The sequence below is a fragment of the Zootoca vivipara genome, chromosome 1 (genome assembly GCF_963506605.1).
Source record: "Zootoca vivipara chromosome 1, rZooViv1.1, whole genome shotgun sequence".
In the NCBI taxonomy this organism is placed as follows: domain Eukaryota; kingdom Metazoa; phylum Chordata; class Lepidosauria; order Squamata; family Lacertidae; genus Zootoca; species Zootoca vivipara.
Window position 1 is genome coordinate 56,117,307 of NC_083276.1, and position 14,416 is coordinate 56,131,722.

At 40.7% G+C, this 14,416-nt stretch overlaps 1 protein-coding gene across 3 annotated transcripts in view; it reads right to left on the reverse strand.

Moving 5' to 3' along the window:
- PDHX (pyruvate dehydrogenase complex component X) overlaps nt 1-14,416 on the reverse strand; it is a 101,222-nt gene that overhangs the window by 67,751 nt on the left and 19,055 nt on the right. For all 3 annotated transcript variants that reach the window (XM_035116426.2, XM_035116442.2, XM_035116419.2), the window contains exons 6-7: nt 7,444-7,615; nt 6,239-6,386 (exon numbers count right to left, since the gene is read on the reverse strand). In XM_035116426.2, coding sequence (XP_034972317.1) covers nt 6,239-6,386; nt 7,444-7,615 — 320 coding nt within the window. The remainder of the gene's footprint in view (nt 1-6,238; nt 6,387-7,443; nt 7,616-14,416) is intronic.

The following is a 14,416-nucleotide window of genomic DNA, read 5'->3' on the forward strand; positions in this document are numbered from 1 at the left end:
AGGTCTGTTGAGAAAGTTTAATAAAAACGGGTACCTGGAGTCTATTAGATTTGCACAAAATTAGGATAAATATTCAAAATTCCAAAGATATATTCATATATAAAAAAGAACGCAGACTGCAGTTAGCACCACAACACTGTTACAGTATATCCTGTATAAGCAGCCAATAGAACTGTGGTGGAAAATCCTTCATTAGGTTACAGAGAACTTTATTATGTCTTAGGTTGCAATCCTATACAGTACACTTGCTTGGAGTTAAGTCCTATTGAACTCAAAACAAGCTACTCCTGAGCAGACATGCACAGGGATAGATTGTTAGGGTTAGATTGTTAAAACATGTTTCAAAATGTATCTGGCCTTCTTTGTTTTGAGAGGAGCAGTTTGTTTAAATCAATAATTCTGAGAGTAGTGTAGAAAATAAATAGGAAGATAGCCTTTAAACAAACAACAGAAAAGGGACATACAGCTGTTCTACCAAAATTAGCTGAGGAAGGTTGAAACCAGACAAAATTACTAGGAACTTACCCCCCTATATATTTGGGGGTGGGGGAAGAGAATTTGCAGAACAATAGAAGAATGCTAGCACAAATTCATATTGACTTTAGTTTTTCCACTGACCCCATGCCCGCCTCAAGCTGCATAATCATTTTTCCTATTTGTGCTAGCAGTAAGAAAAAATAATATAAATACCATGCAATATTCTTATTTAAGCCACAGAAATCTCTTGCTGGAGACCTGAAAGCTGGAAATCTCTTTTTCCCTTCCCCCAACTGTAATGCTGTTAAGTGTCTAATTATGGGAGCTCAAGAACAAAACACAAACTTCAATAGAGTTAAGTTTTATATTGGAAAACCAGAATCACCATATGAATAAACCGTACCTGTTTAGAATTCTAATGGAAGACTTTTGGCCTTCACATCGTCCAAGGCTGCTAATTAAAAAGGTAACCTTGAAATGCTTCAGCCAACAGGCAAAGCCATTCATGTGAGAAAGCTTACAGTGGAACTTGTGGATTCTTGTTGCAGTTGGGAATATGGCTATATCAAAGCAGTTTAACTCTTTGCAAAAGCAAAGCTTCCATTAAATCATAATCCTTTGCTTGTGGCATGACATCCAGGTGACCCTGTTGGTCATCAAAACCAATTTAAGAATGATCAGTGCTAAATGCTAGATTGCAAGACACACACACACACACACACACACACACACACACACGAGAAAGAGAAGCAGATTAATAAACTACAGCTAAGGTTCAGAAGACTGTAAAGTAGTGCAAAGACAAATTTTGTTCCATTAAAATGCACCAGATTTTGGAGCACAAATGGACTATCATCAGAGGCACTGCACCTCTTGAACACATAATTTTGAAGCAAAATAAAAAAATTCCTTCAGTAGCACCTTAAAGACCACCTTAAAGACATAATTTTGAATTAGGAGTGCCAGGGAAATAATTTTTCCTCACGTATAGTCACTGCTGAAGAGATATTCGTTATCTGAAAGACATCAGACAGCTTCTGAATACCTTTTATCTCCTTTGTGCTAGGCTCACTTTGGAAGTTTCCTTTCTACTAGGCTGTCTTCTCTCCCACCACCCAAGTTGTCTACATTTATGAAACTGAGCTAATTATTAGACACAGATATAGCCCTTGCTATCATGTGTACTATTTAGCATGTCTAGTTTAAAGTCTTTTGTACAATAGTGTCAGCAGCATTGATCTAAATTATCAGTTTCCTTTTTTAAGGGAGACTGGATGCTTAGTAAAAATCTGCTGCCTTTCTGCAGCCTAATGCAGTATCTGGAAAATAATAATAATCTTTTTTGGATTTTCCTGGTCTCAACCCTCCTCCTCAGCCACTAAGCCAGGCATGTCAAACCTGCGGCCCTCCAGATGTTTTGGACTACAATTCCCATCTTCCCCAACCACTGGTCCTGCTAGCTAGGGATCATGGGAGTTGTAGGCCAAAACATCTGGAGGGCCGCAGGTTTGACATGCCTGCACTAAGGGTTCCTCTTGTCTGCTTTCCCTCCCCAACTAATTTGTTTCATGCCTGAAGGGGGTATGTCCCCCAGGGAAGGACCAATGGAGGGCAGTTGCCTATCTCTCCACCTACACAAAATTCATTGTTTCTGTGCTAGATCCTTGGAGATGGCAGGCAGAGAAACTCACTTTTTAGCATGTTCCCCCTCCCAGGCTCAGAGGTACTTGCTGGGTCTCTGAGCACAACCAGTTGAGCCTGGGGAGATCTAAGACAGAGAAACTTTAGGGAAGTCAACAGTCAGTCCCGAGAGTCAGCTCAATGAAAACAGTCCACAGAGGGACTCGGCTGGCAGAGGGATGAAGGAATAGGGAAGAGCCTCTTTCCTCTCAAGTTTCATGCTAGGTCTCTGAAATGCAGCATGAGGTCAAGGGAAAATGTCTTGCTGTGTTATTTACATCAATATAATCATTTAACATATTAATCGCTGAACATAATGAAGTCTCCTTCGTGTACAATAGTATTTAAAATACGCAAAATTGTTAAAAAGAACGCCCTCCCCCCATTAACAGATAAAATTCACTCTAATTTTTGCAGCTGGGAAGGAATGGGGGGGGGAGAGAAACCCAAACTCACAACTGTTCAGTTGGCTTTGTTTCTAAACCTGCCAGCTGTTCCAAGCTGAGGGAATCCCCATGTCTTGCCTCCTGTTCTGAACTGAGAGGCAGAACCTTGCTATGCTTGTGCAGGCTCCTGCCAAGCTTGGTGTATGGAGCAAGAGTGGGTTTATCCAGGGCTTTTCCCCCAGCTGGAACTCAATTCTGGCACCTCTCAGGTGGGCGCTATTGCCATTATAAAAGAACAAGGCAAGGCATTCATGGTGAGTTCCAGCACCTCTTTTTCTAGAAAAATAGCACCATCTGCACTGTAGCTCCAGATCTGGAGGAAATCTCAGGTGCATCTCACTCACCAGAGCCTGGCTCTTCCACTTGATAAGGAGGACTGGAGAAATTGATCAAGCCATACCCCTAAGCCACAGCATCTTCTTCTTCTTTGGCGATCACTCGTAGCCGAGGAAGATTGTCTTCCCTAAAGATGGTTTTAACAATGGGTCCATAAGGGACTGTGGAGGCCAATTCTGGATCCACACGTTCTTTCACAGTGGGGACATTGGTTTCTAGACGGAAGTTGATCATGGTGTGGATTTGCCAAGCGTGCCTTCCTCTTAGCACGTTTCTCCCTTGCGTCCTGAGATCGAGTTTCTTCAAAGCCCATGACACCTTTGGTAAAGGCTGTTCTCCAACTGGAGCACTCGCAGGCCAGTGTTTCCCTGTTGTCGGTGTTTATACTACATTTTTAAAGATTTGCCTTGAAATAGTCTTTAAACCTCTTTTGTTGACCACCAGCATTACACTTTCCATTTTTAAGTTCGGAATAGAGTAGTTGCTTTGGAAGACGATCATCAGGCATCCACACAACATGACCAGTCCAACGAAGTTGATGTTGAAGAATAATTGCTTCAACACTGGTGATCTTTGCTTCTTCCAGTACACTGATATTAGTTTGCCTGTCTTCTCAAGTGATGCGTCGAAATTTTTTGGAGACACCTTTGACGGAATCTTTTGAGGAGTTGGAGATGGCGTTTATAAGTGGTCCATGTTTATAGTAAGGTTGGTAGTACAATAGCTTTGTAAACAAGCATTTTGGTTTCCCTGCGAATGTCCCGGTCCTCAAACACTCTGCACTTCAATCGGGAGAAAGCTGCACTCGCAGTGCTCAGGCGATGCTGGATTTCGGCATCAATGTTGGCCCTTGTGGAAAGGTAACTGCCTAGGTAGGAAAAGTGATCAACATTTTCCAACGTTACACCACTGAGTTGGATTTGTGGCGCTGCAGAGGAGTTATTTAGTACTTGTTGGTGCAGCACTTTGGTTTTTTGGATGTTGAGTGATAGGCCAAGCTTTTAATAAGCTTCTGCAAAGATATTTAGGATGGTCTGGAGGTCATCCTCTGAACGTGCGCACACTACATTGTCATCAGCATACTGAGGCTCTATGACGGAATTTACCTTACTTTTTGCTTTCAGCCTGCTCAGATTGAAGAGCTTTCCATCTGTTTCGATATACGATTTCTACTCCGGTGGGGATATTCCCGTTGACAAAGTGTAGGATCATGGCAATGAAAATAATGACGAGAGTTGGGGCAATAACACCTGATCCCACTGTGAATGATTCACTTTGAGAGCCATTGTTACTGGTATCTGCGATTGTTGCTGTCATATTATCATGGAGGAGCCGAATGATGTTTACAAATTTATCTTTATCAAGCCATGCCCCTAAGACACAGCATCTTCATGGGAACTAACCCTGTGAAAGATTTGTAGATCTTCCTCAAGAGACTAATCTGATTCCTCCCTAGATTTTACATATTTTACATATTCTTTCCAATCTGGACTCCTATTAAGTGGGAATGAATATTGCTTAGTTCAACGATATTTTTCTGTTTTGACGTCTCTCTCACACACACACACGCGCCATCTTCAGCAGTTGTACACATCGTCTGTTACACTTTATTGAATGAGACCCATTCAGCTTCAGATAGTGGTTCATGTGCACATATCTGTCTAACGAGAGGTGTTTTAGTCTATCTGAATCCTTAAGAGAAATTTGTTTAATACAACCCCCACTACTGCTGTCGCCCAGATAATTCTGGCTTTTCACCTTTTTAAGAAACACATCCTCTCATGGCCAGTGGTGGGCAGGGCGAAATCAAAAGTAGGCATGGTCAAAGTGGGCATGGCTAGAGCTGATAGTGGATGGGCTGCTCCAAACCCTCACAGCTCACACTCTAGCTTCTCCCCTCCAGCACAGCAATTAGGCTTCAAAAAAGCCTTGCATTGGAGAGGTGTGTGGGTTTATAGGTGAGTGAGCCTGTGGGCCAGAGCATTGTGAGCCCCATCCAGCCCATAGAGCAGCAATTTCCCCATCCCTGTTTCACAACATGTACTCATTTTGTAAATGTTTTAATTTATCTATAAAAAGTGAACCAGCAATTTTGAAGCACTGATACCTTTTTAAACAGGGCATTTTAAATTATACCCCCAATCAGGGAAGCAATTTCATTCTCTGTGTTTAAAGCATTAAGTAGTAGAGAGGCAGCACTCTCAATTTCAATGGAAAATCGTTACAGCCGAAACAGAATTAAGAAATCAAGCGTGTTTAAATGGAAATGTGGGGAAAGCAAAATTGCTTAAATCAATTCGGTGATTTGCAGTGTGATGGCATGGGCTACAGCCTGGACGGTGAGAAGGGAAGGAGGCAAGCAAATCTGCCAAACCAACCATTCTTTCTTGTTAGCTTCATCACTGCCCCCAAGTGGATATATCTTTTTTTCTTTTGGCTGCCTCCACTCAACAACCCTTTAATCTCTTTTTAACTGGCCCAACTTATTCCCTGTACTGAGGAGAGTGGTGTGGCATTTAGGTGTGGGGTGAATAAACAAGGCCTCAGAACATTTCCCCAAAAAACATGCCATGCTTTTACTTAAGGTTCTAGTGAGACAACAAGTTAACAGTTTTTGTTTATTTTAGGGGGGGAACCCTAGGTTTACAGAGTGAGTAATTACTCATAAGAGCAAATCATTAGAGAGATATGTACCTAGTTAGACCATTTCCTGAACCAAGTCAATAAGTCAACATTTGCACCTCTCAGTTCAGCTTCTAGGTCCCTTTCTAGCCTCTCTACTGCAATGCCCAACTGTGCTTTTTCCACAGCCCTTTCTTCTCCCTCACTTCAACTGTCATGGCTCTGACGCAACAAGTCAACTACCTTATTTTCTCGCTTGACTCCAAAGCTAATTAGAAATAGTGTGTTTCCCCTTCATTGCTAGGCTTGTTTGTTTACTTAAAACACTTCTTATCCACTTTCAATTACTGTATAATCCCAAAGAATGGTAAAATGGAAAGCAACAACACATAACACAACACAGTAAGAACCCTAATTAAATTTCCTGTACAGGAAAACCTCAGCAAAAAGTAACAATTTTATAAGAGGCAAACAAAACACAAAGGAGTGAACAGTTTCATTCCTTCACGTGCAGGATAGCTTAATTTATTACCAGCAATGCTTAGCTGGGTCGCTGAATATATAAATACTAACCATCCATGACAGAGTATGCAGAATTGCTGACCAAATAGATCAGGATAGATAGGCAAACTGAGCATATTATAGGAAACAAAAATTTATAAATAGTAATAGTTCACCTCTTGCCAGCTCTTGCCTTAGCTTCATAACAGCACCAAGGTCACAATCAGCAGTTGCATATGCATGAGGTATGGTGGTTTTAGATTCTGTTAGCCTCTGAGCAATAACTCTTCTAATATTGCTAGCAGGGACTTCAGTGAATGTGCCCTGTAATAAAAACACACACCACATTGCGCATACTACATTAAAGGAAGACAAGTTCAATGAAATATGCTAATAGCAATAAATAACAAAGTTTGAATTTCAAAACAATATTGATGGTGAAAGCAGGAATGATGCGATCCATCCAGAACCATCTCTGCCATAAGGAAACTTTTCAAATGACCTCTCATCTTTTTGAACTCAATATACATTTTTTTATTTTCATACTGTTGACACAAGTGATAGATGTATTTTATTTAAAGGTGTGCTCCTGGCCAGTTCATTTGTCCCCTACAAAAATGAGGAAAAAGCCTCAACAAGTTTGTGTATCTCCCACAGGTTTCTCTTTTATTTTTGTGCAATTAAGAAGGAGCATCTTTGGCTTCCCAAATAGCCCTGTATGTTTTCTGGAGTGTCCATGATAGGGAAGCGATGGAGAGCCGGGGATACCTTTTTTAACTGCAGAAAAAGAAAAGCATTGGTGTGGCTGAGAGCCATAAGGCTCTTTTTAAATTCCCACCAACCCAAGAAAAGGAGGGGAAGGAGGGAAAAAAATGCAGCAGGACCACAGAATTGTAGAGTTGGGGGGTCACCTAGTCCACCCCAAGGCAATGCAGAAAACTCAATCTAAGTAGATCCTAAGAACTGCAACTCTTTAAAATGGGGGTGGGGGGACCCTGCCCACCTTATAAGCTTAACTAATGTAATTTTGACAGTGCTATGTGACTCCTGTTCACTTGGGGACACTTGCCCATGCTCATCCATGTCCCTGTGGTGGACATATGCAAAATGTTCTGTCTTCTTTCAACTGGGATGTGACAGATTCTAGAATTCGCTCCCTGCTTCTTCCCTGGCATCTCTTGAGTCCAATCTGTATGCAACTATGACAGAGATAGCCCTGTTATCTATTACCCCGACCAGCTATTTGAACGAGATACTGTGATCTGAATATGAAGATCCCTCTAGTAACAAAGCTTCCTCTTATTTTAACCCGCACTATCGTGTTTTGTTTTGACCTGAGTGAAAATTCAAGGGGGAAAGGCAATTCTGCCATAGTTATTACCATGGAAGCAGGTCGACCTGGCACAGAAACAGGTGGAGCCAGAGGACGAGAAGCAGGAAGATGTGTTGTTGCTGAAGGCACTCCGGGTTGTTGTGCAGCGAGTAAAGAAACCACTGGCTTTGCTGCTACAGGTTTCCCTTTCTGCTTCTGCTCTAAAAGCTTGAGGGCATCCCTGTCATTTAAATGACAAATGCAAATACACTTTAGAATACGATAAAAGCACAAACCCAAAACAACCCACACCCCCAAATTAAAAACTAAATCTCTAATGCTAATGAGGTTTGTTGTGAACCCCAACAACTGTTTGAAATAGTTGTAAAGTTCTTCTTCTTCTTCTTCTTCTTCTTCTTCTTCTTCTTCTTCTTCTTCTTCTTCTTCTTCTTCTTCTTCTTCTTCTTCTTCAAACCAGAGCCACTTCCTGCTCCAAGTAATCCTCAACAATTATGGGAACAGTGGTTCACTAATATGCCAAGTTGTGGAGTGGGGGGGAAAGAGCATTTATCATCTTTCTTCCACTAAGGCTACCTTTCAATTTTCTTTTTGCCCTCGAGATATATATTTTGGACAAACCACATCCCATAGTGGGATGGGAAGTTAATATACAACAACTTCATCACCTTTGGAATCGAATGTGTAAATTGGCTTGGGAGTGAGGGGTTGGCAACACAAAAGCTGAAAACGTGACAAATGTGAGTTAGTACTGCAACAACACCTTTAAAATGTAGCTGGCAGCTGACCTGCTTTTTCTATCACAAGACTAAAACTAAATTTAAAAACCCTGGGTTAGAAGACTGCGTGGAACGTGCTTAATCCAAGATTAGAATTTATGAAATAGGAAACGAACACATTTTTCATTTTGATTTCCTGTGGCACGCAAAGTCTCCCTATCCTGCCAACACCTTTTCTAGAAACTGCTATTATTCTGTCCAGGGATTATGATGCAATATATACAGAATGTAATCTTCCCACAAGTTTGGTACATGAAATGCTCAGTACAAAGTACAGGTGAAGTTCCATCAGCAAAGAACAAATTCTCCAGGGATGTATATGCTTCCAGCCAATGTACTAATGTTATTTTCGTGGCTCGAGAAGAAGAATCACTTTTTGATTTTAAAAAATCTTACTCTGGTTATTTAAAAAGTCTTCAGGTGTGAAGAATTTAAACAAGTATCCCAAGAAGTTAAAATATTCAAATATGAGTAATTTGATTTATAAGAGATTTTATTAATCCAGTGTACCAAACAGATCTTTCAAATGGTGCCATTTCCACAAGCATCCTCTAATATGAGGTGGGCAGACTATAGACTGGTGAGATCTCCTCTTTTTATTTACTGAAACACAAAGGTTCAGTTGGTGCCTGGTCCAAAACAGTGGCTCAGGAAGGCAGAATTGAGGAATAGGGTACTTTTCACATAGCTCAGACCAACAATTGGTTTACTTTAACAAATTGAACTTTGAATCCTACAGGCATGTCAAACCTGCGGCCCTCCAGATGTTTTGGCCTACAACTCCCATGATCCCTAGCTAGCAGGACCAGTGGTTGGGGAAGATGGGAACTGTAGTCCAAAACATCTGGAGGGCCGCAGGTTTGACATGCAGTTTAACACAAAAAATCATTTCCCACAAATCTATTGCAAATCATTCAGAGATGCATAACTAAATGTTGATCTACCTTGCGCTCAGCACTGCTGCACTTCTCATGTATCATGAGAGATTTCCCATCTAGTCAGTCCATACAGCCCCCCCCCCCACTTTACAATTACGGCTGCACATACAGCTACAGATATTGCTGTCAGCCTAATACATTAAATGGAACAGTACCAACTAAACATTATTTTTCCTCTCAGCCATTTCTCAAACTGGTAATACTGTCTGCAGCTCAAATATCCACTGTACTTTACAAGACACAAGACAATTTAGAAAGTTACTGGCGTATTTAAGGCATATAAAAATATGTATTGGATCCAGACTAAGTTGAATGTTGGTCCGCTTCTGGGCAAGTCATGTGACCCATGCAGCACTCTCAACGTGGAAGAAGCGCTTTTTCTGGGACGAGAGAATGGAGCGAGAGTGCAGTATCCAAAATGGCCACCGCGATCTCACCTGAAGAAACAGAATGCCCCATTTTTTCCCAGGGCACTTGTGCTGGTTTCCTCACCATAGCTGCCAAGTTATCCCTTTTTTACAGGGATTTTCCCTTATGCTGAATAGGCTTCCTCGCGAGAAAAGGGAAAACTTGGCAGCTATGTTCCTCACCATAAAATAGGGAGCCATCCTGAGGGATATGTAGTCCCTTTCCCCACATCCTCAGGGTGAATTCCCGCTATAGCTAAGGAAATATCTACATGGTGGCTGACCAAGCTTCCCATTTAAATTGGGTCCAAAACCTTGTTATATGTTGACATTTCCTTTAAATGTGGTTACAGCAGAAGGGAAAGAACTTGCTTCAGAGAGAGGGAGAGTGAACTCGCATTCCTGAGGCCTGAATTCTTAACCATGATTTAGAGGAAGTTAACTTTATAACCGTACTGGCAATATAATAATGACAGTATCAGTATTTACCTATTTGTTTTATCCTCCTTTTCTCTTTAATTTGTGATTTAAAAAGAATACCTTAGAAGGAATTCACGGCTGTGATGATGACTACTAGCTTAGATGACTCTTAAAGATTGGCTTTTTTGCACGTAACAGTAAACTACCATGAATTGTTTGCCATGATTGCAACTGCTGTGCTAGCATATGGAAGAACAAACCATGATTCCAGGCTTAGTATTATATTCGGCATCAAGTGGTTACATTCAGTAAGCCTAAAATAAGCCTAGGCTACATATCATGGTTTCTTAGGGGGAAAACAAAAGCCATGATCCCTGGTTTGGCAGTAACATGAATAGAATAGAATAGAATAGAATACAGTGGTACCTCTACTTACGAATTTAATGCGTTCCAAATGCACATTTGTAAGTCGAAAAAAATTGTAAGTCGAATCCCATAGGAATGCATTGGGAGAAAAAATTCATAAGTCGAAGCAACCCTATCTAAAAATTCGCAAGTAGAAAAAATCCTACCTAAACCGCATCCAAGATGGCGGACGGAGCTCCATTCGTAAGTAGAAACATTCGTAAGTAGAGTTATTTGTAAGTAGAGGTACCACTGTAGTAATTTATTCGCCAAGTACTTTGGCTAATTATACAATGTAAACGTACTTTATAAAAAATATATATACATTAAAGCTAGAATAGAATTTGTTTCCTCCACACACCAGCCCCAAAAGGCACATTTGTGGCAAACTATTAACTATGGTTTCCTGTGACATGTAAAGTGGGTCAATGTATCTAAAAGATGCTATAAACAACGGGATTAAATGGAACCTCAATGTTCAGAGGTAATATCAGATACTAGAAGCAAACAACAGAATTGAGGTGCTACTGACTGAAAATAGTAATAGACCAGTTAGGATTTTCTGTGATTCATTCACGTTCTTAAGGCAACTGTACTATTTTCTTATTTTGCACTACAAGACGTCATTGATAATCAAAGCCAGCATACAACTGTATGTGTGAAACCTGTCAGTGGAAAAAAATCACCTTGCTCCAAGTTACTTAGATGCATTTTGGTAGGTAAAGAACAAAAAGAAGCCTGGAGAATTACATTACAGTGTTCATATAATGGAACATTGACTATTTTTAAAGACTGATATAATAAAGCCATAAAATTTAACAGTCTTCAATTTCTTAATTTAAAAAGCCATAACTAGCTCGTGCAGAAAGCCTGGACAGCTTAAAATAGCTATTAGGAAATTTATACTGCTAGCTGCATTATTAATAGATTTTTTTCTAATTCACAGAGATTTGAAAGTTGTGGTTGAAATAAGTTTTCACCCTCATTCTCATATGATAAAATACCATTATCAACTCTTTCATACCATTACCAGCTTCAGTGACTTTGGAATAATTAACATATTCAAAGCACTATAGAAAATCTTAGTAACAGTAATAAATAATTGCAGTGTTCAACAGGACAGACTATTTGTCAGCCAGAAAGATGCTTAAATGTACTGAAAAGTACATATATATCATACATACATCTTCTTTTAGACGTGACAGTCCCCCCATAAAATTTAATTGCTTCCCCTGCGACTTGCATAGATAATATATTGCTGCTAGTTATGAATGAATTTATTTGTGACATGCAGCGCTTTAGTTAATAATTATGGGAGCCGATCTGGCTCATTAAAATCAATAGGGGTTTTGCCACTGATTTCAATGAAGTATGAACTTCAGCCATAAACATCTGACCTGGTGTGTGAGCTTCCTTTTCACTATTGTTTAATTTACACAAACAAGTGTCACTTTGCCTTTTATCAGATGTTCTCAAAGTATGCTGTATATACTTATTTGATCTTTTTTTATATAAAAAAATGCTATAATAAGTTGTGGATAGATCCTCATTACTGGAGGAAATGTGGTTATAGCCCAATACTTGGAGTATTAAAAAAATACAATTCTTATTCCAATTTTGCATCTAAGCTGGTTTCCAGGGTTTCTTGGTTTGTGATACAAAAAGAGCAAAGGCATGTTTTAACAGGTCAGAAACTGCTTCCGCTAAACTGCATAGAGGTTAGAACGAACAGACAATGTATATATTTCCAAATAAAGGTAAAAGCCAGTATTATGAAAACCAAATACAGGTTCATGCTCTTAAAGATTTTCTGATAATTGACCAATGAATCCTTTATATAGAATCTAGATCCATTTCCACAATTAATTTGCAAGATAGAATGCAGGGATTTAGCTACTTTCACTGGTTAAGATGTCACGGCCTCTAAAAATTGTCTCTTACTGCCACCTGCAGTTCTGAAAAGAACCAGACTGGGAATTATCGAGCCAAATACTGTCAGTAAGATTAGCAGAATAGTATGAACAGGACAACTAAGAGGGTTCCTTGTAGGTACCGGTAGTGCTTTTTTCTAGAGGTACTCAAGGGGCAAGCAGTTCTGGCACCTTATTTTCTAGAAGAAAAGCACTGCTTGTAGGGCCATGGCTTCAACTGGACTCTGAATTTCTTCTCAAAGCTACATAAGCAGGTTTCAATTTGGATGCCAGGTTAGCACCGGTCCTAAAATTTCTGTACTGGCTGCCAGTGAGCTACCAAGCCCAATTCAAAATGTTAGCTAGTGTACCAAGTGTTAACGGTTTGGGGACTCAAGCACCTAAGAAAGCATCTCCCCCATATCAACCATCTTGGGCCCCACAATTCGTAGGGGACACCCTATTGGTGGTGCTGTTGGCAATGAACTATAGCAGGGCCTTCTGGGTGGTAGTTTCCCGTTCGTGGAGTGCCCTGCCTGGTGAGGTGTGTCTCCCTCCCTCATTATTGACTTTCAGAATTTTTTTAAAGATATCTATTTACCCAGGTATTTGATGGCTGATAAGATACTGGCCATGGCAATCCTGAAATTAGTAACCACGAGGGGATGCGATGGCTTTTAAACCAAAATGTTCAAAGGCCTGGAAACGATGCCTTATGAGGAACGGCTCAGGGAGCTGGGCATGTTTAGCATGGAGAAGAGGAGGTTAAGGGGGTGATATGATAGCCATATTCAAATATATAAAAGAATGTCATATAGAGGGGGGAGAAAGGTTGTTTTCTGCTGCTCCAGAGAAGCGGACACAGAGCAATGGATTCAAACTACAAGAAAGAAGATTCCACCTAAACATTAGGAAGAACTTCCTGACAGTAAGAGCTGTTCGGCAGTGGAATTTACTACCAAGGAGGGTGGTGGAGTCTCCTTCTTTGGAGGTCTTTAAGCAGAGGCCATCTGTCAGGAATGCTTTGATGGTGTTTCCTGCTTGGCAGGGGGTTGGACTGGATGGCCCTTGTGGTCTCTTTCAACTCTATGATTCTATGAAATATCCTAAATTGTTTTTAAATGTTTAAAGTATGTTTTTATTTTATTTAACACTGTATTTTTTTAACGTTTTGATGTCTGCCGTCCTCATAGCTGCCAAGTACCCCGTTTTCCCCGGGAAACCCCCGTATTTTCTTACTGTTTCCCGCAGGTGTCCCAAATGGCAAAATACCCCGTATTCCCCTGTATTACGGAGCTCCTGCGGCCATGTTCTTCTGGTGCTGCGCCAAAATGTCTGCAGTGCCAGAAGTCGCTTCTATGCACTTCCGGACATGCGTAGAAGCGACTTCTGGCACTGCAGACATTTTGGAAATGGGCACAGCGGCATCGGAAGTCGCTTCTACGCATGTCCAGAAGTGCGTAGAAGCGACTTCCGGTGCTGCGGCGCTGCTGATCCTGGATTTTTCAATCCGGAACTTGCCACCTATGGCCGCCCTGGGCCCCTTTGGAAGGAAGGACATTATACAAATTCAATAATAAATAAAAGCTGGATAGATTTCCCAAGCCATAGTTAAGTCACCTTCAAGACAGAAAACTGCTGAGGTGATATCTCCCACATGGTGGGTCAATCTTTACACAACTCACTAGTTTCCCCTACGGCTTCCACACAAGTAGTCATTTTACTGACTAACTACAGCTGCCATGGAACATTCAGTCTCCTTGGCAGCTACAGCCAATAACATTCAGCAAGACCGTGAACTGCAATCTGTAAATAACATTCAGGCAGCAGGCAGTTGTCATGTGCACACTGAATGTTACTGCTATGCACATAACTGCTGATTCATGCATGTTTAGGGACTCACTTCCAAGCAGGCAACTTTGCCCATAGTTCACTTATTTTAGGATTTATTTATTTTTCCTACTGAAAAGGGTTTACCAAAAGCATAAGGGTTGCCTAACCCATCCTAGTAAGTTTTTTTTATCGCTGTCTCCCATACAAGAGATCCATGTTTACCTATTCCTTGCAATATAACTCAAAGCAGATGTGAGAGCAAAGTTGGAAGAATGAACAGCCCTTCCAGATTTGGCAGGTTTCCAAACAACACGGTCCATACATATTATGTA